Here is a 23869-nt window from a genome sequence, read left to right as displayed (position 1 = left end):
AAACTTTGGGTTTCCTGTGGAGGGACTGCTGCTAATATAAGAACACTGTAAGACCCTTCTCCTCCCTCCATTATGATTGGAAAAGATGAACCTAATTCAGGGGTGAAATATTAGAAACCTCACTATGGCTGCAGATATAAATGATGTCTTTTATATCTAATCCAATTTTTAGCAGAAATAAAGCTGATATTTTGATCCCCATCTGTCTAACACCAGTGTCTATTCACAACTGAATCTGAACTCTAGAGAGAAATAAAGAAGTGTAAATTATGAGCCCTCTCTGATCATAACAATTATCAGAGAATTTAACAATAAAGAAAATACAATAAATGTCTAGTGTCCAGATTCCTGCAGGTAATGACAGATGATAATATTAAAGATCCCCCCCCCAAAAAACCTAACAACACACAAAACAGAAAGCCCACACCTGACATTATACTACAATTATTACTCAGACTCAGTTACTGAATTCAAATTAGGTTACGGTATTTTATAAAAATTCCCACATTCAAAGAACTACAGAAAAACCTATAATAACCACAAAGGATACCTTTGCTGTATATTGGAAGATGTCAGCAATAATTTTCATGGATGGTTCTGGAGGAAAAATATACGTATTTCTGACCATGAACTCCTTTAGAATATCGTTTTGAATTGTACCAGTAAGTTTCTCCTTAGGTACACCTTGCTCTTCTCCAGTTACTATAAAAGTTGCAAGAACTGGAATAACTGCCCCATTCATGGTCATGGAAACTGACATTTTTTCTAAAGGAATTCCATCAAAAAGAATTTTGGTATCTTCCACAGTGTCAATTGCAACTCCTGCCATTCCAACATCACCACGAACTCGAGGGTTGTCTGAATCATAGCCACGATGTGTTGCCAGATCAAAGGCAACTGATAATCCCTGTTGGCCAGCTAAATATGTAAAGAAAAAAAAAGTAGGATTAAACAGTGTGGCATGTAAGTAAACTGATCTGCCTATCACTACTAAGTGTTGATTCATCTCATCACAGTATACTTTTATAACAAACATTTTTATGCTCATAAACGTCAAAACAAATTTAGATATTTTATTTCCTAAGACAGTCAGTTGTTTCCCACGTGCTAAAATGCACAAATTGGGTTCCAGACCTCACTATAAACATCTCATTTATCTCATGTCCATCTGAGGGTTTTTTTATCTTAAAAGTTTTTGACAGAAATATTTTGAAGATTCATGTAAAGATCTGGCTGTTTACAGATAGTTAACAATATTTAGTATTTGTATGCTCACTTACTTATTTTTGTTCTTATTTAATATGGTCATTATAGGGTGTGTTGGCTATTCAAATATTCTGGGAAAGTAGTATGAAAATCATGTGAAAAACTACAATGTTCTACACTCAATACAAGTTCAGTCCTCCACGGCCAATACAAAATTTAAAGACCCTCAAGTTTAGCATTCAAACAATATGATTTTATTATAGATCAGAAAGAAATAGTCAGTCTGATTTTCAGAGAATGAATGACAGATTGCACTGAATACATTTATACCACATTATTTGTTTATTACTTTCTTTGGGCATTGCTTAAACCATTTCCTCCTCTAATACCTACCCTAAAATTATATTTATTAAAAGCTTTTCAAAGGCAAAGCCAATGTTTCTTTTCTTCTTACAACTTCACTTCATCTAATTCCTTTTACACAATGTGCATGTAAGTTGTTTGCTTTCAAGAATTGAGTATTTTAGCTTGGCCTGCATAGCTCAGTGGTTGAGCATCAACCTATGATCCAGGAGATTGTGGTTCGATTCCCCGTCAGGGCACATGCCCAGGTTGTGGGCTTGATCCCCAGCAGTGGGCATGCCAGGGGCAGCCGATCAATGACTCTCTCTCACCATTGATGTTTTTCTCTCTCTCTCCTTCTCCTTTCCTCTGTCTGAAATCAATAAAGACATATTTTTTAAAAAAAAGAATTGAGTATTTTATTCTGATTCATCTATCTTTTGACCATGGAAGTTGAAAGCCATTCATTTTCTGAGTGTAATATAAACTTCAAAATTATAAAATAACTATTTTCTTTATAGAGATTAACCAGCCTCCCCTTTAAAAAAAAGCCAAGAATAGAAAATGTATGTTTGATCATAAATATATCTCATATTTAAATCTCACCCTTAATATTGTCCTTATAGAACTTATTGCTCTCTTCCACAGTACTGAAGCCAGCATACTGGCGGATGGTCCAGGGCCTAAAGGTGTACATGGTGGGATATGGTCCACGTGTGAATGGCTTCACTCCTGGAAGTTCTTCAGGAAAGTCCTTGGTATCCCTGCTGGAATATAACGGCTTTATGGAGATCCCTTCTGGGGTGCGCCATATTAGGTCTTCTGGATTTTTGCCTTTCAGCTGCTTTTTAGCCAGTGCAGCCCATTCTGGGTGAAGGGGCTGTTGGTGCAGAAGTCGCTGCCATATAAGTCTGGAGCCTGATGACTCTTTTAGTTGCTTCAGGTGATGAGGTGAAAGCAAAAAAAGCCGAGTCTTCGCCCTCAACATGATGGAGCATGGAAAACACCCGAGAGAAGGAAAAACTGACCTAGAAAAAAAAGCACAGTGTATATTTATTTACAAGAGGAAGAATGGGAGCTACTGGTAACAAGAGAAAAGAGAAGGAAAAAGGTATATTAGTATGATTTCATCTCTTCTCCTTTTCTGCTTCCTGTACCTGATATTTTATAACTGGCCCCTCTTCTCAACAACCACTATTATTTTTCTACTCTTCTTTCTCGATAGCTTCTTAGCTGGTTTTACTGAACAGTCTCAGCCCCCTGATCCATTCTACACACTGACAGCAGTGCAAATCTGATGTCACACTACTCTTAAGATTTTTCAAAGGCTATGCATCACATAGAGGATATAGTATATAACCTTCCAACTGATTTTTTTCTTTCAAAAGGTTGTCATTTAACTTTCTTTATGACAAGCATTGTGTTGGCTGCTGGATAAAAAAAGTGGTAAGGAAGACAAACAGGCATTTAAGCCCTCCGTGACCTGCTCACCTCTCTGACTCATCTCCGCCTTTGTCCTCTGCACTCTGTGTTCTACAGGTGCTGGGTTACCTATGGTTCCCTGCATATGCCAGTGTTCTCTGGCTTGCCCTTGCTCTTCCACCTGCCTAGAATGTTCCTCTTCGTCTAATTTAGCTAAGGCAATCATCTCAAAGAACTTTATACATAAAGTAGCAATCTTCTTTTTCATAGCACCAAGAGATAGGTACTAATGCTATCCCATTTACAGACAAGAAAACTGAGGCACAAAAGGGCCAGCAGTTGAATCTAGGAAGTCCCATTTCGAAGTCCTTGAATTTAACTAATATACTCACAGCCTCTCCTTGAATCCACAAGCTGGGCTAAACCTCTTCAGTAATCTACAGAACTCTGTTTCCCTATTTGTACATCTATCATCTCCCATACAACAATATATTAGAACACTATTTTTTATGCTTAGAGAAAATACATTTACTTTGGTAAGATATATTTTACCCACCCCTGTATATAGAGATGTATAAATGATTTTATATACATATACATATACATATTTATATGAAATATATGTATATAAAATCATTTACATATCTCTATATACAGGGGTGGGCAAAAGTACGTTTACAGTAGTGAGTATGAGAAACATAGTTTATTCTTGTATTATTAATTCTTGTATTATTTCCAATAACTATAAACCTACATTTGCCCACCCCTGTACGTGTGTGTGTGTGTGTGTGTGTGTGTGTGTGTATCGGGAATGTGTATAGGTAAGTTACTACAGTTAAAATACACATTCCCATTAGAGCTATATATCCCCTATAACTAGCACAGAGTCTCATACTAGGTGTCCCAGTCCCATTAAGTCCAATTTCATCATTTACATATGTAGAAATTAAGGTCCAGAGAAATAAATAAAATAGTTTGGTGAAAATTCCACACAGCAAAGCAGTAAACTGTTCACCTGAATTACTACTTGTTAGAACCTTGTATTTTAAAAGATTTTGACATGCAAATTTTACTAATATATTCATCATGCTATATTGTTTTATAATAGATAAAACAGGAAGTAATATGAGTCTAAAATTCTATTTTCCATACTGTTTCTTATCTATCAATTTAGTAAAGCTGAAAAGAAAATAAGAATATCCAACTTTTGTTAGAGGGTTGTGAAAAAAAAGACATAAATCATTGGTGGAAGTATTAATTGCTTTAACCACTTCGGAAAACAAACTGGAAATATGTACAAGAAGTCTCAGAAATGATAATGCCATTCCACTGAGAAACATCATTCCTGGGTAAGTTACTACAGTTAAAATACATATTCCCTATAGCTTTACTTGTAATTAAAAAGAAAAACCAACACTGAGAAACATCAACAACATAGGAATGAATAAGTAAATGACAGAATTTTATATAGCTATTAAAATGTGCTTTAAAAATAGCCAAAACTAATCTTTGATGTTAGAAGTCAAGAGAATAGTTATTTATGCTGGCTAGTACATAAAAGGAACAGGAGAGGAGCTTTTGGGGTGGTATTGATATGAACACTGATTATATAGATGTATTCAGTCTGTGGAAATTTATCAAATTGTACAATTATTGTATGTGCATTTCTACGTATATAGATTATACATAAGTAAAAATTTAAAATATGTGATATACATAGTTTCTTTAAAAAGAAAACAGGCTAGGTTGCAAGTTTGATCCCCAATCCCTCTCACATCAATGTATTTCTCTCTTTCTCTCTCTTCCTCTCTCTGTAAAATCAATTAAAAAAAACACATGTCCTCGGGTGAAGAAGAAAAAAAAGAGAGAAGGATTCAAAAAGTATTAAGTGAAAGAAGCAGGATAAAAAATTGTAAATACAGTATATTCAACTAGCTAAAAACACATAGTATAAAGTCTAATGGAAATACAACAAAAACAATTCCTTTTTTTTTTTAAAATCTATTATAATTTTTATTCTATTAAATCCACAGGATCCTTGTCATCCATCTAACAAGCCATACACTGCATACACTAACTTCAAAAGTAGGTGAGAAAAATAATTCAGTTATAACTGAACCATTAGGGTAGTAATGATATAAAAGGTAATTTGAAAACTGTCTGAGACTAGACTGTAGACAGGAAACATCACACTTAATTCACACAAAATACTCATGGGGCTTTCCTAAACCTGGACAAATGATTGGGAAAAGCCCTACCTACTTAAGTGACTTCCTGAAAATCACATGGCAAATTGGTACCCACTGGAAATAGACACCGTTTTTTAAATAAGAACACAACTACTGCTGATGGCAACAGGACTTCTAAATTTTCTCAGAAGATCCATCAAGAGAGGTTTCAAGCATTTGAAAAAGCAACGTGCAAAGCAAGTAACTTTCAAGTTAGAGCTGTTTACATGCAGCTCCACATTAATACTTCAAGAACTAACCATCTCCAACGTTCAGCCAATTGGGGCTGGAGATGACAACATAGACCATGCAAATTAAACCTTGGCGCAAATAATCATTAAACATAACATATTGGGAGAAAATCATCAAGTGATCTAAAGCTGCACACACATACGCTACACACGGTTTCGAGTTCCTGACACACTGCTCTCTTTCGAGACAGAGCTGAGAACAAGTTAGTCATTTAACAATTTTACGTCAGTTTCAACTTGTCTTTCCTGTTCCACCTGTCACCGTTACCTCCACCAGGATACCGAAAGTCGCTTTGAATACTGCCACCTCTTTCCAAAACAAAACAAAACAGTAACACGTGGAACCAACGCACCCTTCTGGAATCGTACCAGTGACCTGTGCCTAGAGGAACCTCGGGGTGCTAGGGCGAGCGGGGAAAATGGCGGAAAGGCCCCTGAGGCGTTAAAAACAACCTTCGGCAGTACCTCCGAACTCCCAAGGGCCTCGCTGAAAGTGAGAGGTCGGCGGAGAACCTAAAGCTAAGGATAAGGTAGAGGAGAGCGGGGCCCAGTCACAGTAGGAAAGTTAAAGAAGAAAGAAGTTGGGGGGCTGGGAAGGGCAGAGGCTCAGGGGACGGGGGTAAGGCGGGGAGAGGAGCCAGGAGAATGGAGGGATTTGCAAGGCTGCGGTGCCCCAGCGAGCACAAGCCTACTCACTGGCCGGCCTGTCCCGGACCTCGATTTTGGGAGCGCGCGGCTGGACCTCGGGACCCCGGCCCTACCAGCCACAAGTCGACCTAGCAGGACCCCCCACCGAGCCCGCCGGAGTCAGGGGGCGTAAGTAGACAACGCCCTCCTCCCAGCCAATCACATCGCGCTCTCGGGGGCGCGCTCCTGATGACGTCAGGGATGTGGCTGGCTGCCAGCGTCTCGCTACGGACGTTTCCGGTCTCTACCAGTCCACTTCCGAGTGCCAGGATTTCGATTGTTTGGGCGCGAATTGCCGTGAGCCTGGCTCCCCGAAAGGCCCGAGAGGAGTCGTTGGTGACAGCTCTCGCCCTGCCAGTGGGTCCGGGTTGGGGAGGGAGTTTTGTGACCAGCGCGTCTGTGGCAGCCTCGGCGGTTTGCATTGGGAAAGCGTGAGGTGACTTTTCCAAAGGGAGAGAACTGCGAACCCGTCTGCCTTGCGGGGCCGCGGACTGAATTATTTGATTTGCGAGGAGGGAGTGAAGCCACGCAGGTTCTTCCCTCCTTTCCCGGAATCATCCTCACCAGCCGCCTCCTTCCTTACTAACCCCCCGCGGCCAGTCGCGGGACCCGGTGCAGCCCTAGATAGAGGTGAGTGTCTGGCCTTGAAGTCGGCGGCCGGCGGCGTCGCCCTCCGCTCGCGTCACCTGTCAGGAGGTAAACATTGTGTTTGCGTTTTGCCGGGCCTCGTGCTCACCTCCTCTGCCCGCACAGAGGTCTGGATTGAGTTACTTGGTGTCCACGAGCTTCAGCAAGGTGGTAAGGACACAAGACGACGTAGGATGCCTCCCTGTTTCCTGCAGGGTAACGCAAACACCTTTTACTGCGGGATCAAGGCTGTCCCAGGCCGCCGCTCCACTCATTTCTGTCCAGTCGTCCCACGCACGTTAAAAGTGTCGCCGAACACACCAGTCTCTTTCCAGCTGTCCTGTCGTCAGGCTTTTGCTGTTTCTCCTTCCTTCTGGCTCAGTATTTCAAAATGTAATTCAAATATTCATTTTTTTGCTCTGAGTACTGTATATTCACTCTCACACACCATTCTGAAATAGTCATTCACTCATTGGCCTCATAACGTTTGTCGCGTTGTCTGTAATTGTATCTAATAATTTTTATATCTGTCTCTACCCACTATCACTAGGCTGTGGTTTCCTGTGTATCTAAAATTTCTATTCCTTTTTGTATGAGCTATGTCCCAGGTAGTGTTCTAGGCACTTTATGTATTCCATACAAAATTTTAGCTTTACACAAGCCTTTGGTGTTGGTACTTTTTTTTTAACCCATTTTACCAATGGGGTAAGTGAGCAAATTTATTTGCCCCAGGCTATACAGCTAGTTAACTGGCAGAGCCAGGATTTGGAACCTGGGCAGGTTATACTCATCCCTGGCTTGCTCTTGACAGTGGTTCCCAACCTGGGGCGATTTCACCGCGGGGGGCCATTTGATAATGTCTGGAGACAATTTTGGTTGTCACAAGAGAGGAAGGTGCTACTTACTCTAGTGGGTGGAGACCGGTGAAGCTGCTGAACATCCTACAGGGCACAGGACAGCACCCACAGCAAAGAATTATCCCATCCCAAATGTTAATACTCTAGTGCCAAGGTTGAGAAACTTTGCTTTATAGTTTATTGCTTCCTGTAGGGTTTTGATGAAAACAGTGCTTCTCAAACTGTCAGTGATAAAGGGCCAATTTTTGTTTTGTTTTGTTTTTATTTTTAATCAGTCACAACTGACAATTGTAAAATACAATTAAAAATGAATTACTAGTCAAACCCATAGAATGCATGACACCAAGAACAAACCCTAATGTAAACTATTAGGCTCTGGGTGGTGTGATATGTCAGTATAGGTTCATAGATTGTAGCAAATTTGCCACTCTGGTGTGGGATGTTGGTGGGAAAGGGTAGTGGTAGGAGGAGGTACAGGGGTATATTGGAACTCTGTACTTTCTGCTCAATTTTGCTGTAAATTTGAAAATGCTCTAAAAAATAAAATCAATATTTTAGAGAGCAATGAAGTGGAGTGGTTAGAAAGGCTTTGAGAAGCAGGTGACTCATGATCAGAGAGGGTGGGCAGAGACACAGGAGAAAGCAGCTCCAGCAGAGGGTACAGTGTGTGCATTACTCAAAGTGTGTTCAGCAGATCATCAAATCTAGCCAGAGAGGGAGATTTGAAAGGAGTGGTGGGAGAGAAGACTGGAAGACGAGGCAGGACTAGATTGTTAAAGACTTTAAATGGCAGGGTAACGAATTTGGACGTTATAAGACAGGTATTGGGAAAAGACTTTTTTTCATTAAAAAAATAGCCATGCCCTGGCTGGTATGGCTCTGTTGGTTGGAGCATCATCCATGTACCAGTAAGTTGTGGGTTTAATTCCCAGTCAGGGTACATACCTAGGTTGCAGGTTCGATTACCAGTCAGGGTGCATAAGGGAGGCAACCGCTGAATGTATCACTCTCGCATGGATGTTTCTCTCTCTCTGTCTCCCCCTTCCTCCCTCTCTAAAATCAGTTTTTTAAAAAGTCACTTATTTGGTCCCAAAATTTGAAACTGGAAACTACTTGGTAGAACTGACTCGTGTCTTTTCCACATAGTGTCAGCTGCAGCATACTGGCTCGGATATGTGCACCAGGCTGGCAAGTTGGTGCTGACTATCCATTGGGAGTTTAGCTGGGGCTTTTGCCTGGGGCTTCAGTTCTTCTCCATGTTGGCCTTCCTCATAGCATAGTTCCAGAGCAAATATCCCAAGCAAGAGGAAGTTGCAGCTGCCAGTCTCTTCATGTTTAGGCCAGTAAACTGGTACAGAATCATTTCTACCATATTCTGCTTAATAGCTGCAGAGTTTGCCCTCGCCGGTTTTGCTCAGTGGTTAGAGCATCTGTCCGCAGACTGAAGGGTCCTGGGTTCAGTTCCTGCCAAGGGCACATACCTTGGTTGCAGGCTTGATCCCTGGCCCTAGTCAGGGCAAGTGCAGGAGACAACCAATCAATATGTCTCTCATCGATGTTTCTCTCTCCCTTCTCTCTCTGAAAAGCAATGGAAAAAAATATCCTCAGGTGGGGATTAAAAACAAATTTTTTTTTAAGTAGTTGCAGAGTTCGCCAAGATTTAAGACAAGGGGAAATAGACTTCACATCAGTAATAAGAGAAAAAAGGAATTTGTACCATTTTTAAACTGCCAAGTGGAGGGAGAACTAAATTGGCCCTCCTTTGCTTCCTCACCTGGGTACTCTTTTTCAGTGAACAGTCTGAGGTGCTGTACATGGCAGCCCTTCCAGGAGAGTCCACAGGTGAAACACTCATGGATTGGTTTTTAAGTAAGGGAAGTATAAGGACATGGATGTCAAGTTGAGAGAATTAGGCATTTCAGGAATGGAACACAGCAGACTGGCTGTAGAATAAGGTACCACATTCAGGGTAAAGTGTGTTTTAGCTTTCAGTGCTTTTTGTAACTGATGTCACATGTAGTCCCCAAGTATAATTTGTGATCTTTCAATCAATTCCCACTATTTTTGTCAGTCTTACTGGGGGTGGGGGGGCTTGAAACTTCCTTTTAAAATTTGAGGGAACAGATTTATCCAGAGTACCCTATTTATTGTCTGTGTCTAAATCTGCATTATATTTAAACTATATTAATGTAATTAACTAAATTTTTAGAAAAAGAATGGTGATTGATTTATCTATATATCTAGCTGTATATGCCTAAAAAATATACATATATTGTATATGCCACACATTATGTGTGTGTGTGTATACTGTATACTGTACGTAACTTCTGGCTATTTACTCCTTATGGCCTAATGCAAGAATAAATATCTTGTTCCTCTCTCTGTTCCTTTTAGCAGAAATGAGTTTGGTGATAAAGGACTATTAGAGAAAAGGAGTTATTCTACATTTTGTCATTGGCATCCCCAACCCCACTCCTATACCTGCTTTTTAATTGGGGGTGGGGGTGTACAGAGGGATCAGTATACTTCTGTGCTCTTGTTAAAATGCACATAACCCAGACAGAATTATAGAGCTTAAATCCTTATGAGTGAATTTACCACATGATTCTGTACAACACAGATTCATGGTATAATTCTAAAAATTATTTCCTTACATCGTTGGCATAGGTTGAATGATAAATTCATTAGGCTTAAAACAAGAAGATTTGAGTGATATCTGTGAGGTAGTAGATATCACAGTTATCTGTGACCAGAGTAAGACAATTCAGCACTTTATATTTCCATTTTCTTGGATTTAAACATGGAGATAATGTTCTTGTGGGGGAAGCGGGAATAAAGTTAGAGATGCAAAAGCATTTTTAAATGATTTTTAAAAGCCCTACAAATGGAAGAGATTTCTAGGAATAAAATTGAATTAGATGTCCTTACTCTAGTAAGAACCAATGTTATTTGTTTTTAAATATGTTTAAAATGTTTAAAAGGCCAATTTGGAACATTTATAGGTATAGGTAGTCTTTTGAACAAAATATCATGCAAGTCTTAAGAATTATTCTGTGTCCTTTTCATTTTTACAGATTTCTTGAAGCACTGTTAGAATTGTTCTCTTTAGATCAAGATGTCTAGCAAGGCAAATGCGTCCAAGAAAAGGTCTCAACAGTTAAAAAGAAATCCAAAAAGAAAAACTTATGATGAGGAAGTGGAGTTATCAGAGAAAGAGGTAAGAAATATATCTAGTTTATCATCCACAACTCTTTATTAGAAATATCATCTGTTCTCTGTAAAGGAGTATCTGAAGACTAAAGGTCACTTTTTCTGCAAATTATCATAATTCGTATTATGTGGGAGCTGTTACAGCATGATTTGTAAAAGTTCTCAGATAAATATTGTTTACTTCAATTCTGAAAATATCAGAGAATTCTTTGGAGAGGAACAGGTCATGGGGCATTGCTAAGGTGTTTAAATGGGAAGACTAGGAATATAGTGTGCAAATTCTATGGCATTCATGTTAAAAGACGAGAGAGTCTGACAGCTGCTGGAGGAGATTTTTTATTAAGATAGAGAAAAATTAGTTTGGTAGGAATTAGCTTTTTCTTCCCATGATTTCACCCATCCCTTCTAAAAGAATAAATTACTAAATAATCAATTTTTTTTTCTGTGTTGTACCCTGTATTAGGCAGTGCCTCTATTTGTTTTGCAGGTTAAGCATGTAACACTATTTCACTGGCAAAATGAGTAATGATTCCTTTAAAACATTGTTTGATACCATAGGATATTATATTATACATTATCACCATTGTCCAGGAACTGCTTTAGTATATTTTTTGCCTGTGACAAATACACACCCTTTTTCTATAGCAGTGGCAATATACTTTTTTCTACCTAGCCAGAAGGTATGTGAATACTCCTCAACATACATGACAAATCTACTACCAAAGCAAAATCTTTTTATCTGATGTTTAATTCGCTCTGTGTATGTGCTCATGTTTTTCCTTCTAGGTTAGAAACACAGTGAAGAAAAATAAAAATCATCCAAAGCGTCTGTCTTCTAAAGGTATTTCTTTTCTATATCTTGTTTAATTGGTCTTTCTTAAGCTACCTATATTCATGAAAAAATTATTAGCATCTTGTTTGTGAGTTCTGCAAAAGCAAAAGATAGTAAGAAACAGCAGCATTCTCATTTTTGCAAGAATGGTTAGTTATTTTGGTCAGCTGAAATTTTATTTACCATCACTAAAAAATTGTGTAGGGCTCTGAATTATTCGGAATAATTCTGAATTACTGATCTGTGATATATAGAAACACCTACTGATTTCTCTTCAAGACAAATATGCTTCTGTTCTACCACCACTGTACAAATTAGTTTGGAACCACTATCTAATTTTATTTGGAGTAAATTAGTTTGGAGTGTTCATGTTTACTTAAATGTCATATTTTCCTGGAAGAATTCCCTACCTTTCCTCACCCAAGACCAGGTTACATCATCTGGTTTTATACAATACTTTTGCTTTTGTATTTTTATTTTTTTTTTAATTTTTTTTTTGTTTAAAATATTACAGAGTACTTTTGCTTTTATAATGCTTTGCATTCTTATTATTATATAATCTCCCTTCTCTCCAAAACAAATCTTCATGTGAGCCAATAGTGTATCTCCTTTGTATATCCCTTGTAAGTAGAACAATTAATCTAACACTGACTATCTGGTTTGGTTAATCTCTTTTGTTCTAGTTTCCATCCAACATTTAGCAGAAACAGTTTTCTAGTCTTAATGAACTCTTGAATTCGGGTCATTTCTAAGAACCATACTTTTATGTTGAATCCTAATAATTGTAGCTTGGTTCTTCATTTAAAATTGCCTTGAGTTTATATCTGCAATATCAGTTAATATTGTTTTAGTTAACATAACAATAGATAGCATATTCATATTCAACACCTGGCATTTCCTCGTGCAATAACGAGGAAATTAAACAGTTTATATAGCTTTATAATATTTTGGTTCTCATAATTTCATTAGCTTTTTTAGGTAAATTTACACTTTAATCACTTTTTAAGTAAAAACATACAAATTTCTAGACTCACCAGAGTCTCTTCTTTCACCAGAGATAGGACAAACAGAGCAAACTAGTCTAAAACAGGTAAAGATAACATCCAGCAAGAGAAAAACCTGGGAACCTCTTTCAAAGAGTAGCAGACAGCATTTGCAAACTATGATGGAAACAGTAATAATGTGAGTATGAAATTTTTCCACTTGACTCTTGGTTTCTACTTATGTTTTCTATAGACAGTGTTCTTTTAAATGTTATTTCTGTTTTATGGTGATGGGATGTTTTTCTCTCTCAGAAGGATATATTTAATGTCTTTTAATTGCATTAGCCACAGAAAAAAAAGCCTTTGTTAATTTCAGAAACTTAGTATTCCATCAGGGAAATAAAATGAAGTCTGTGGGGCCTGATCTGTAAATGTTTAACATGTTCTGTCAATAGGGACACTTTAGGAAGAAGCTGAGTGCAAACTGACACTGTATATGGAAGTTACCACACTAGAAGGGTGTACAGAGAAAGGACTCTGCCATCAAGGAGCTGAAATCCATCGGAAGAGTCAGGCACATAAATTAAACACAACAATATAATATGACAAAAAGAACTTTGATTGTACCTCTGCTTAAAATGTATATAAAAGGAAAAGTGACAGATTTTGCCTTACTAGGAAAGAGAAGCAAGCTAATATTTACTCAGTCCCTTTTTTCTTTTCTAGATCAATTTTGAGTAACAAAGGCAGAGAAAATGAACAAATTCAATATCATCTCAACTGCCTGAAGAACAGGTAATATAGTTATTATATAGAAAATGGTTAAAACATACTTAGTAAAAGTCTAATCTGTCTCTATGTTGCAATATAAAAGTTGTGGAATATTGTGGAATATAAAAGTTTTTCACTTGGGGTTTTTGTTGTTGTTTTAAAAAGAGGAACAATTTGGGAATATATATTCTATCCTAAACTGCTACTGTATGCAATTCTGAGTTCTTTAAGAGAATTTATAAGGAAGAATCTGAAAATGACAAAATGCCTGCTTCCATAATTCACTTTTCTGTATTGGGATCTGAAAAATATTTTAACAACTTTAACTCCCTTCAACTTCATTTTGAACAATTTGAAGTTCACAGTTCACCACTCTTACTTATTCTGTTCCTGTGTTTTTCCTTAACTTTATATTTTATTACATTATTTGCACAAGTAACAAGTGTAATTTTCCAAAATATTACTGTTCTTCATCTTGTGGCAAGTCACAAATGGAGGTTTCTTTTCTTGTGTTCTTAAAAAGTCACACCACTGTTAATGATTTTCAGTGACTTTTTTCTAATATTTGCATAACGTTTTCTTTCCATAGAAGAATGTTCTGCATCTCAGTTACTGGTGTACTTGGAAATGTTTGTGACCCAGTACTTTATCCTTGGGAAGACAAATTCTGCTTCCTTTAAATGTAATTCTCAAGATAGTAGCAAAATAGAAAAGGTGGGGTGGGATGGGTAGGGGTAGGAGTTTGTGCAGAGAGGTTGAAGAGATTAAAGAAAGACTGCTAGAAGCAGGCCTGTAAATGACATAGGAATGACAGCCTCATATTGAAGGAGTGCACTAAAAAAGCTGCTAAGTACGATAATATATAATAAGGGTAATAGTTACTTATGGTCTTTTTAATATAGGACAAATAATTGTGTTTGATGTGTGAATGAGAATATGACAGTACATAGCATCTGCTCTTCACTGTAATCACCCTCAGTCATCAGAAAAGATTAAATTCTGTTCAACATATAGGCTGTCTTCATCACATAGCAGCCATAGAGACATATATTTCAAAGACTGCCTGATTTCTCTTCGTGTTTGCTCTCGTAACTTTCTTTCATTCCCAAAATAACAATACTCAAGAGACTTTCCCTTTTACTAATATAGCAGTGTATACAGCCTTAGCAAATTGGATCTCTGAATAAATTTTCCTATAGTAACATTTCCCAAAGTATATTTGGAACATTTATTCTTAAAAATACTCTGAATAAAATTGATACATAGTGAATAATGTTTGGGTACATCAGCATATTAAAAGTCTTGCAGTAAATAAATGTATTTCATTCTGCTTAACCTATCATCTCCCAAATTGATATTTATCACAGGGACTCTGTTTCATATGTTAGTCTCCCCTCTGCTTCTGTCTGCATTTCGGCTTCATCTTTTAGACAGGCTGTCCTCACTAGGTTAGAATCATAGATATAGACAGTTCTGTTTTTTCGTCTCAGCCTTGTGAAGGAAGAAGAGAAAGAAAACACTTGTCCTCTTAGCTGCAGTTACAGAATTCTGGGAGATGGGCTCTGATTGGCCCAGCTTAGGTGATATGCTTGTCTTTGGACTGATTTTGTGGCAAGACTATTATGACTGATATAGACTGTGTCATATACATACCCCTGTGATCAGACAAACAGGGTTACTAGTCAAATAAAATGGTTAGCCCCTACAGTTTCTAGAGAAACATGCTTTGGGATTAAGTGTTATTGATATAGTAGGGTGTATTCCTGTTATACTTTTAATTTAATTAGACTTTAAAAGAATTCTGGAAATCTGACCACTGTTTAGAACATTGGAACAGTGGATGACCTTTCCACAGAACTGACTTAATAAACTTTTAGGAAAAACTGATCATAAATGGAAACTTTATTTAAGATATCAAAAACTTATGCTTAAACATGATGCCCTAATGATGATTTTAGTCTGAATAACTGAAGTTTATCCTAACAGTTTGATAAAAATTATGATTGGTAGATGTTTTACTGCCTACTTTTTTCTTTACAAAAATTAATATTTTGAATAAGACCCTAGGAAGATAAGTCTTGGGTTCCACTGTTGTTCGAATTAAGTAGAACTTTTTAGCATCTCAAAATGCTCCTGTTAGAAGCAACCAAATTTAGATTTTCCTACTGTGGAATTCAAGAATCAAATCTTAGAAACCTATATTGCTTTCTGCTAGAAGGTAGTGGTTGGTGCTCGAATCAACCCAATTTGAAGGAGGATTTTTTTATTTTAACTGATACTATTCATGTTGCTGGTACTTTAGAACAAAGAATTTTAATCTTAGCGTTTTATTTGCCTTAAAGTCTATGAGACTCAGTTTTCTTTAAAGTCATTTTATTAGTCACATTCTCTAAAACAACTGAGATTTAGAATCCAGGCTCATTGTTAAGATCTAGAGAGTAGTGTTCCATCTCTTACCCAGTAATTCACAATAAGTGACAGACTATGTGCTGAAATAGTCTAGAAAACACATTTAGAAGACGCAAGGAAATTTTTATTTTAAAATGCATATAAGTAATTATTAAATGTGTAAAATAGAAAATTTTCCTTTTATGAAGCAACTCAAGTGTCCCCGTGATTTGAAATAAGTCTTAGTAAAATGAAAGGTTAAATGATGATTTGTTAAGGCTTTTTGGAGAGACTTATGCTAAGGTAAGCCACTGTTAATAAAAGATTATAGCCCTAGGGATATGAGGGCAAAAAAAAAGATAACAGTATTTCAAAACAAAACAAAAATAATACTAATGATACTCAAAAAATAAACTAATGATTGTGTTTTAATTCTGTCCCTAAGATTGCTACAACTGTGTGAAACCCTAAAAGTCCCTCCCCACAAGTTGAAAGATTTAACTAATGTGTCAAGTCTACTGAAAGTGGAAAAGGCACATCACAGAGCTAATGAAGAAGGGCTGGCATCACTGCAGGTATGAGATTGAACAGGGAGTCCAGAGTTAGGGGACAGGGAAGAGACCATAAAGTTTTTAAAATTATTATGATATTTTTCTGGTAATAAATACTAGATCTACATATCTTTATTGATTTCAGAGAGGTGAAGGGAGAGGGGGAGAGAGAGAAAAACATCAATGATGAGAGTCATTGACCGGCTGCCTCCTGCACGTCCCCCACTGGGGATCCAGCCTGCGACCTGAGCATGCGCCCTCACTGGGAATCAAACTGGAGACCTCTTGGTTCATGGGTTGATGCTCAACCCCTGAGCCACGCCCGGCCGGGCTGTCTTAGTATTTTTGATTATCAAATTATAGGAATTCATCACTAAATGTTGTAGAATTTGAGAACATTAGTTTTTCCATCCTGTATATAGTACTTCATTGTCAGAAACATAGTCACCATCATTATTGTTGTTATGAGAGCTAACATGTACTGAGAGCTTTCTTTGTTCTAGGCACTCTTCTAAGCATTTATAATTTATATCCCTAATCTTCACAAGGACTTACAGAGGTCTGTGCTATATTCTCATTATACAAATGTGAAAAAGACATACTGACATTTCCAGCTGAACTTTAGACAAACTGCTTAAAACTGTGCAAACCTAGGCAGTCTGACATTGGAGCATGATTCCTAATCATTATTCTGTAGAAGCTAATGGGAGATAACATTATCTGTCACCATTAACTTCAGCCTTGTAAGGAGTGGATATTTGAACAATTAAGAAAAGCACCTTATTGGGAGATTACTTCGTGAATTATATAGGTGTCCCCAAAAAATGTATACACACACTTTGAATAATTATAAAGGCTTTGTTTATTAAGATACATTTCATTTTCAAAACTGAGCTATCATCTGTTAAAGAGTGTGTACATTTTTGGGAGGACACCCTGTATAAATATCTAACCACTATGCTGTACACATGAAACTAATATAAAATAATACTGTATGTCAGATGTAATTTAAAAATTTTTTAAAAGAATGAACCCAAACCAAAAAGAGAGAGAGAGAGAGAGAGAGAAAAGCAGCCTAAAGAGGCTTATTAAATAATTACAACTAGAACAGTTTGGACCATATATCCCTTAGTAATTTTGAAGTCGTTTATAGATTTGGTGCTTAGGTCTTTGTTAGTAATTCAGCAAGTACAGGGTGGTAGTAGTTTATGCAAGAAATGCATCCCCAAGGATTTCTAATATTTCAAAATTCACAAATAATTTATTCCAGTTTTTCCCTATAATTTAGATAATGTTGGAAGGATTAGTTTCTGAGCAACAAATCTACGTATATTGTAAATTAATAGGGTGGTATTTTTTAGCGATTGCCTGGCTTTCTTCATAGGGTGAGATTATGTTCAATTTTCTCCCAATGTTATTACTTTTCAAGGATATACTTCCAGTACTGGCACTAGTTCTAACAGTGCCATTAATATGGGTTATTTTTTTAATTTCAGCGTTATTGAGGTATAATTGACAAATAAATTCATAAGATATTTAAAGTGTGCATCATGGCGATTTTATATATGTATGCATTGTGTGTGAAAGGATTCCCATCCAGTTACTAACACATCCATTTGTCACATATATCATTTAAGGAAAGATGTGGATAAGATCGTTTAAGTTCTACTCTTTTAGCAAATGTAAGTTATACAATATGATGTTGTCAGTTATAATCACCATGTTTTACATTAGCTCATTAGGCTTTATTGTCTTATAACTAAAAGTTTATAGCCTTTTAACATCCCTTCCCTATTTCCCCCACTTCCAGCCCCTGACAATCACTTTCCTACTCTGTTTCTATGAGTTTGACTTTTTAAAGGTTATTTTAAAAGGCCTTGCAGTATAATAATGGTAAATGTTATCTTAACATTTAGTATTTCCATAAATCACTTGAAAGTGATCAGAAATAGTAAATGATAGTGTGATTTTTGTAATACTGGGAGGCATTTCTGTTTTATGACTAAAACTGGACCTCCACGTGCCAAAAGTATAAATACAATTAAATGGAAAAAAACTTTTTTTCTGTACTCAACACTTCTGACACCAAATGTGTGGGTGTTCCATGCTAAGCATCTGGGTGTCCTGCACTTTAATTCAATTCTACACTATCTGGAGTTAGCACAGACCCTACAGGTTAAGGGCTGAGTCCCACAAGACTGCCATGCCACTTCAGATTCCAAGTGCAAATCCAAGCCTCCTGTACTTCTAACCAACCAAGGATAAATCGGGGGTTCCTCTGATCCCCCTTTTCAAGTGCGATAATTTGCTAGAACAGCTCATAGAACTTAGGAAAGCACTAGTTACTTACTCTTACCAGTTTATTATAAAGGACTCAACTCAGGAGTAGCCAAAAGGAAGAGATGCGTAGGCAGGGTGTCTGGGAAGGGGTGCAGAGCTTCCATGCCTCTTTGAGGGCGCATCATCCCCCCAACACTTTCATGTGATCACCAACCTGGGAGCTCTCTGAACCCCATTGTTGGAAGTTTTTATGGAACCTTCATCACATAGGCATATTGATTGTTAACAATCTCCAGCTGATGTCCCCATCACAGACATCAAGGAGTAGGGCTGGGAGTTTCCAATCCTCTGATCATGTGGTTGGTTGTTCTGGCAACCAGCCTTCATCCTCTGTGTCATTCATTATCATAAACTCAGGTAAGGTTGGAAGGGACTTATGAATAACCAAAGACGCTCCTCTCACCCAGTCACTCGGAAAATTACAAGGGTTTTGTAAGCTCTGTGCCAGGAACCCTGGACGAAGACTGAATATATATATTTCTTATATCACAGCAGTCTGTGGTTTGCTTGATAGTTACTCAATGGAAGCACTGTTTGGGCATAAGAGTTCTTCATTGGCATAAGAGAGTCTTTGAACTAGGAGCTTGTAGAATTTGTGTTCGATAGTTTTCTCCTCTGTGTTACTTAGAACCACTGCTTTCTCCTACTGCAGCCTAGAGTTATTGCTGGTGATGGCAACTTTCGAAAACCCAGAGATGTGGGGAGAATGTGCAGTCTCCACACAGTGATGGCCCCAGCAGGGAATCAGGTTGTTTTTTTCCTCATCATTATAACAAAATGAGGTTGAAAGAAATGACATTATTAGAGGAACTGCTATACCAAAAAATGAAGTTACAGAATTCAGGAAAGAATTAGAAATAAAAGAAAAAGCCTTTAGGATATGCAGACTAAATCAGGAGTACTAAAGCAAATAAATACAACAGATAATGCTTACAATAAATAGAAGGTAAAATGAGAAAATTTTAAGAATCAAAAAGAAAGATTATCGCCTGGCCGGTGTGCTCAGTGGTTGAGCATCAACCCATGAACCAAGAGGTTGCCAGTTCGAGTCCCAGTCAGGGCACATGCCCAGGTTGCCGGCTCAGTCCCCAGTGGGGGTGTGCAGGAGGCAGCCAGTCGATGTTTCTCTGTCATCAGTGCTTCTCTCTCTCTATCCCTCTCCCTTCCTCTCCCTCTAAAAGCAATAAAAACATATTTTAAAAAAGAAAGATTGTTTTTTAAAGGTATGGAGAAAAAGCAGCAAATACAAAAGTTGGGCAAAGATGATACAGATGGGTATGGTAGGAATACCCAAGGCAATGGGACAAAATTAATTTTTAAAAATGTATAATGAAAAATTTTAGTCCTTATTATTAACTCTTCAGTCAGTGCTGTTATTTATTCCCTTCTATGTGAGTTGAATGGTGGTCCCCCCAAAATATGTCTAAATCCTAACCCTTAGAATGTGACCTTATTTAGAAAGAACCTTCCCAGGTGTAAGTAAGTTCAGGATCTCGAGATGAGATCACCCTGGATTATCTTGGGTGGGCTCTGAATCCAGTGACAAGTATCCTTCAGGAGACCGAAATGTCCTTATAAGAGACACAGACATAAAGGAAAAGGCTTCATGCCAACATGCAGAAATTGGAGTGATGCGGCTCCAAGGAATGCCGGCAGCTGCAGAAGCTGGAAAAGGCAAGAACGGAATCTCCCCTAGAGCCTTCAGAGGGAGCACCACCCTGCCAGCACCTTGATTTGGGACATCTGCCCTCCAGAACTATGAGGGAATACTTTTGTTTTAAGCTACCACGTTTGTGGTACATAATTTCTTATAGCAGGCACAGGAAATTAATACACATGGCTTAACATTATATTTGTATTTGACAGCGGTCTCTAAATCCAACAACCAATTCATAGGAAATTAGGGCTGAGGAACAGGTTAAAATGTAAAGCCACTTTGGAAGACAATTTGGTGGTTTCTTACAAAATTAAACATATTTTTGAGGCACGATCCAGGAAAATCCTGCACATGGATCTTTGTAGCAGCATTAGTCATGATTCCCAAAACTTGGAAAAAAGCAAGATGTCTTTAGGTGAATGGGTAACTAAATGGTGGCGCATCTGGTGGAATATTACTCAGTGTTAAAAAGAAAGGAGCTATCAAGCCCCCAAAAGACATGGGGGAACCTTAAATGTATATTATTAAGTGAAATAAGCCAATCTGAGAAGGCTGTGTACTACCCGATTGCAACTGTATGATATCTGGACAAGACAAAACTGTGGAGACAATAAAAGGATCGGTGATTGCCAGGGTGTGGGGTGGGAATAAAGACGGATGGGCAGAACACGGGACTTTCAGGCCACCAGCCCTCGGGCTCTGCTGGACTTACACATCTCCTTGAATCTCTGCTGCTAGCAGCTTTGGTAAGCTTTGAGGAAACATTCTTGTACAGGGGTAAATCTTTTCGTTTCAGGATATTAAGGTTCCTTATAATGCATTATTACAGTGGTAAATTAGTTCCCAGGGAGTCTGTTTTTTGAAAGAAGAACAAAAATCTATTTACCAGTTTCTTCTACCACTGTTTTAATATATGAGGTGTTTTAAAAATATGTATATTAATATCTTTGGGGTTTTATTTAATAAAATATTTAATCTGAAACATTAACTTTCTCTTTCTGACTCAGGAAGAAATAGATAAAATAGTAGAGACCACAGAGTCAGTGACTGAGAATATTCAAAGCCTAAAGAACAAAATTCAAATTCTGACAAGTGAGGTGGAAGACGACGAGGAGAAGGTGAAACAGGTAATTGTCTAGTAATGTGCTGCTAGGCTCTGGGTGGAATGTTTAATGCTTACATTTTACAAAAGACAACTTTTCTGTGTAATAAGTTGAGAGAAATTAAGTCTTTTGAAATAATACGTAGCTTTCTTTTTCTACCCTAGATGTTTCAAATAGATAGTGGGGTGCTGTCCCTTCCAGAACTTTCTCAGAAGAGTCTCAAAGCACCTACACTTCAGGTAAGTAACAATTTACTATATTGACTGTATTACCAGTTATGAATTGGATATTTCAAAGCATTATATATCCTGTTTCTTTTTTTAAAAAACAAACAAATGGAACTCATGGTATAAATACACGCACAATTATTTCTCATTAGACACTAGAGTTTGTATATCTTTCCTTGTCAGTTTATGTAGATGTGTCTCGTTCTTGTCAATAGCTGTATAATATTCCATTGTATAGGTGTACCATAATATAATTTGTGAATTACTGATGGAAATAAGTTTTGTAATTATAGATAATTCTGAGTATACCCTTGTACATATATTTTTATGCATTTGTGTGGTCATATAACTAACTAGGTTAGATTTCTGCAAGTAAATTCAGACAGTTGCTTTTGTTTATGCTTCTAACAATGACATATAATTCTTCATAAAATAGTATTATATCTTATTTGTAGTAGACTATACACTGTTAACTTGTCTTTCTTCAGAGGACCGCAGTAGATATTATAGTGTAAATGTTTATGGTGGTAGAAAGTCTTTATGTTTTCTCAAAAAGTAATTTGAAGGTTTCCTATCTGTAATTCACCTAGGGGTAAGGAGTGAAATGGGCAGAGGGAAAACAGAATAATACAGATTTGAAAGAACAGCAGTGAGTTAGTTGATGGTTATTGAAGCTGAGTGATGGGTACATGAGATTTATTGTATCATTCTCTAAGTAACATACATTTGATATTTTTCATAATAAGATTAAAAGCCAATTCTATGGGTGAAAAAGTACAAACTTCTAGTTGTAAAATAAATAAGTCACCGGGATATAATATACAGTATGATAATTAGTTAATAATAATGTATTGTATTTTTTTAAGTTGCTAAGAGTAAATCTGAAAAGTTCTCATCACACACAAAAATTGTAACTGTGGTGATGGATGTTAGACTCATTGCACAGTATATACAAATATTGAATCATTATGTTATATACCTAAAACTAATATAATGTTATATGTCAATTATATCTCAATAAACATTTTTTTAACCAGTTATACATTGTACCCACAGGAAGAAATTTTGGCACAAATTCCAAACCAGAATGCTCTTCTGAAGGACTTTGATGTTCTCCGTAATTCATCTCAGACAAAGAACATGTTAACTTTCATCGAAGAAGCCTATAAGAGACTGGATGCTTCTTGAAGAATGTTGTTTAGATTATTTTACATTAATTTATAGTGTTTATAAATTTGTAAAGCCGTTAACCTATGATGATATTTCAGAGGCTAAGGCTTCTTCAGGATTTATTATTTCCTAATATGGAACTTAAAATTAGCCTCTGTAGATCTGCCATTAGCATCTAATGTAGTCCTGAAAACTGTTCTTAGCAGTTGCCAAGTCTGGTAACTCATTTATGTTGCTGTATTTCCAGTTCTTTACCTGAAACCATAAAATAAGAGCAGTCACAGCCCAATGATTTATAACGGCTGAATAGAGCTCATTTATTGACTAGTGCAGAGGAAATTGGATACTGCGGCTTAATATATGTAAAGTGTTTATAATGCCTAGTTCATAAAAACGTGTTTGCTATCATAATTCTTTAGTTGATGACTTGCATTTTCTGCCTGGTCATCTGGAACTTTAGGTATCCCCAAATGCCTTTTCTTTTTTACATAACTCTAGACTTTATGTTGTAATTAAGATTTGCCATGTGTCTTTAACTTTGGAGGTAGCATGAACATTTTATTTCTTTGGTTGGTCTAGTGAATAGCTGTTGCATACTTATTTTCCCCTGTCATCAGATCATACTTGTATTTCATAAAATTATTAAAAAGGAGCATAAGCACATTTATTCCCTTAAAACAAAAACTAAACAAAAAAATACTTTCTAAACCTTTCCTTATTGTGATGATAATATGTATATATATGTAAATAAATGATCACTAAAATATATCAAAAATCATTTCTAACCAACTACTGTATATTGCCTGGGTTGCTTTTGTCTATTTGTAAAGTAAAATAACTGAAATTTAATTATTTTTCTGTCTAACCTAGAATATGTTGTCAGTTAATTTAGGAGGTGCAATAATTCTGTTAATATTCTCCAGACAGAAACCACCAGGAACACAGCTTTCATTGAACACACTCGGTTTAATGCTCATTGGAGTGAGGGAGACCACACGCCATAGGAAACCCCGGGCA

At 37.1% G+C, this 23869-nt stretch overlaps 2 protein-coding genes across 2 annotated transcripts in view; one reads left to right on the top strand and one right to left on the bottom strand.

The window, feature by feature from the left end:
* MMUT (methylmalonyl-CoA mutase) overlaps positions 1 to 6216 on the bottom strand; it is a 28301-nt gene extending 22085 nt beyond the window's left edge. Inside the window, exons 1-3 of the mRNA XM_016212796.2 lie at positions 6146 to 6216; positions 2155 to 2576; positions 551 to 918 (exon numbers count right to left, since the gene is read on the bottom strand). Of these exons, the coding sequence (XP_016068282.1) occupies positions 551 to 918; positions 2155 to 2536 (750 nt within the window). The 5' untranslated portion in view covers positions 2537 to 2576; positions 6146 to 6216. The remainder of the gene's footprint in view (positions 1 to 550; positions 919 to 2154; positions 2577 to 6145) is intronic.
* Positions 6217 to 6413: 197 nt separating this feature from the next.
* Positions 6414 to 23701, top strand: CENPQ (centromere protein Q). The gene is made up of 9 exons (XM_016212841.2): positions 6414 to 6766; positions 10695 to 10837; positions 11617 to 11671; positions 12718 to 12844; positions 13372 to 13440; positions 16250 to 16379; positions 21360 to 21479; positions 21620 to 21694; positions 22739 to 23701. Exons 2-9 carry the CDS (start codon positions 10736 to 10738, stop codon positions 22868 to 22870), a joined length of 810 nt encoding a protein of 269 aa, XP_016068327.2. The 5' UTR covers positions 6414 to 6766; positions 10695 to 10735; the 3' UTR covers positions 22871 to 23701.
* Positions 23702 to 23869: the final 168 nt, after the last annotated feature.

This window comes from Miniopterus natalensis, chromosome 5 (assembly GCF_054644295.1).
Source record: "Miniopterus natalensis isolate mMinNat1 chromosome 5, mMinNat1.hap1, whole genome shotgun sequence".
In the NCBI taxonomy this organism is placed as follows: Eukaryota; Metazoa; Chordata; class Mammalia; order Chiroptera; family Miniopteridae; genus Miniopterus; species Miniopterus natalensis.
This window is presented reverse-complemented; position numbering and strand designations above follow the sequence as displayed.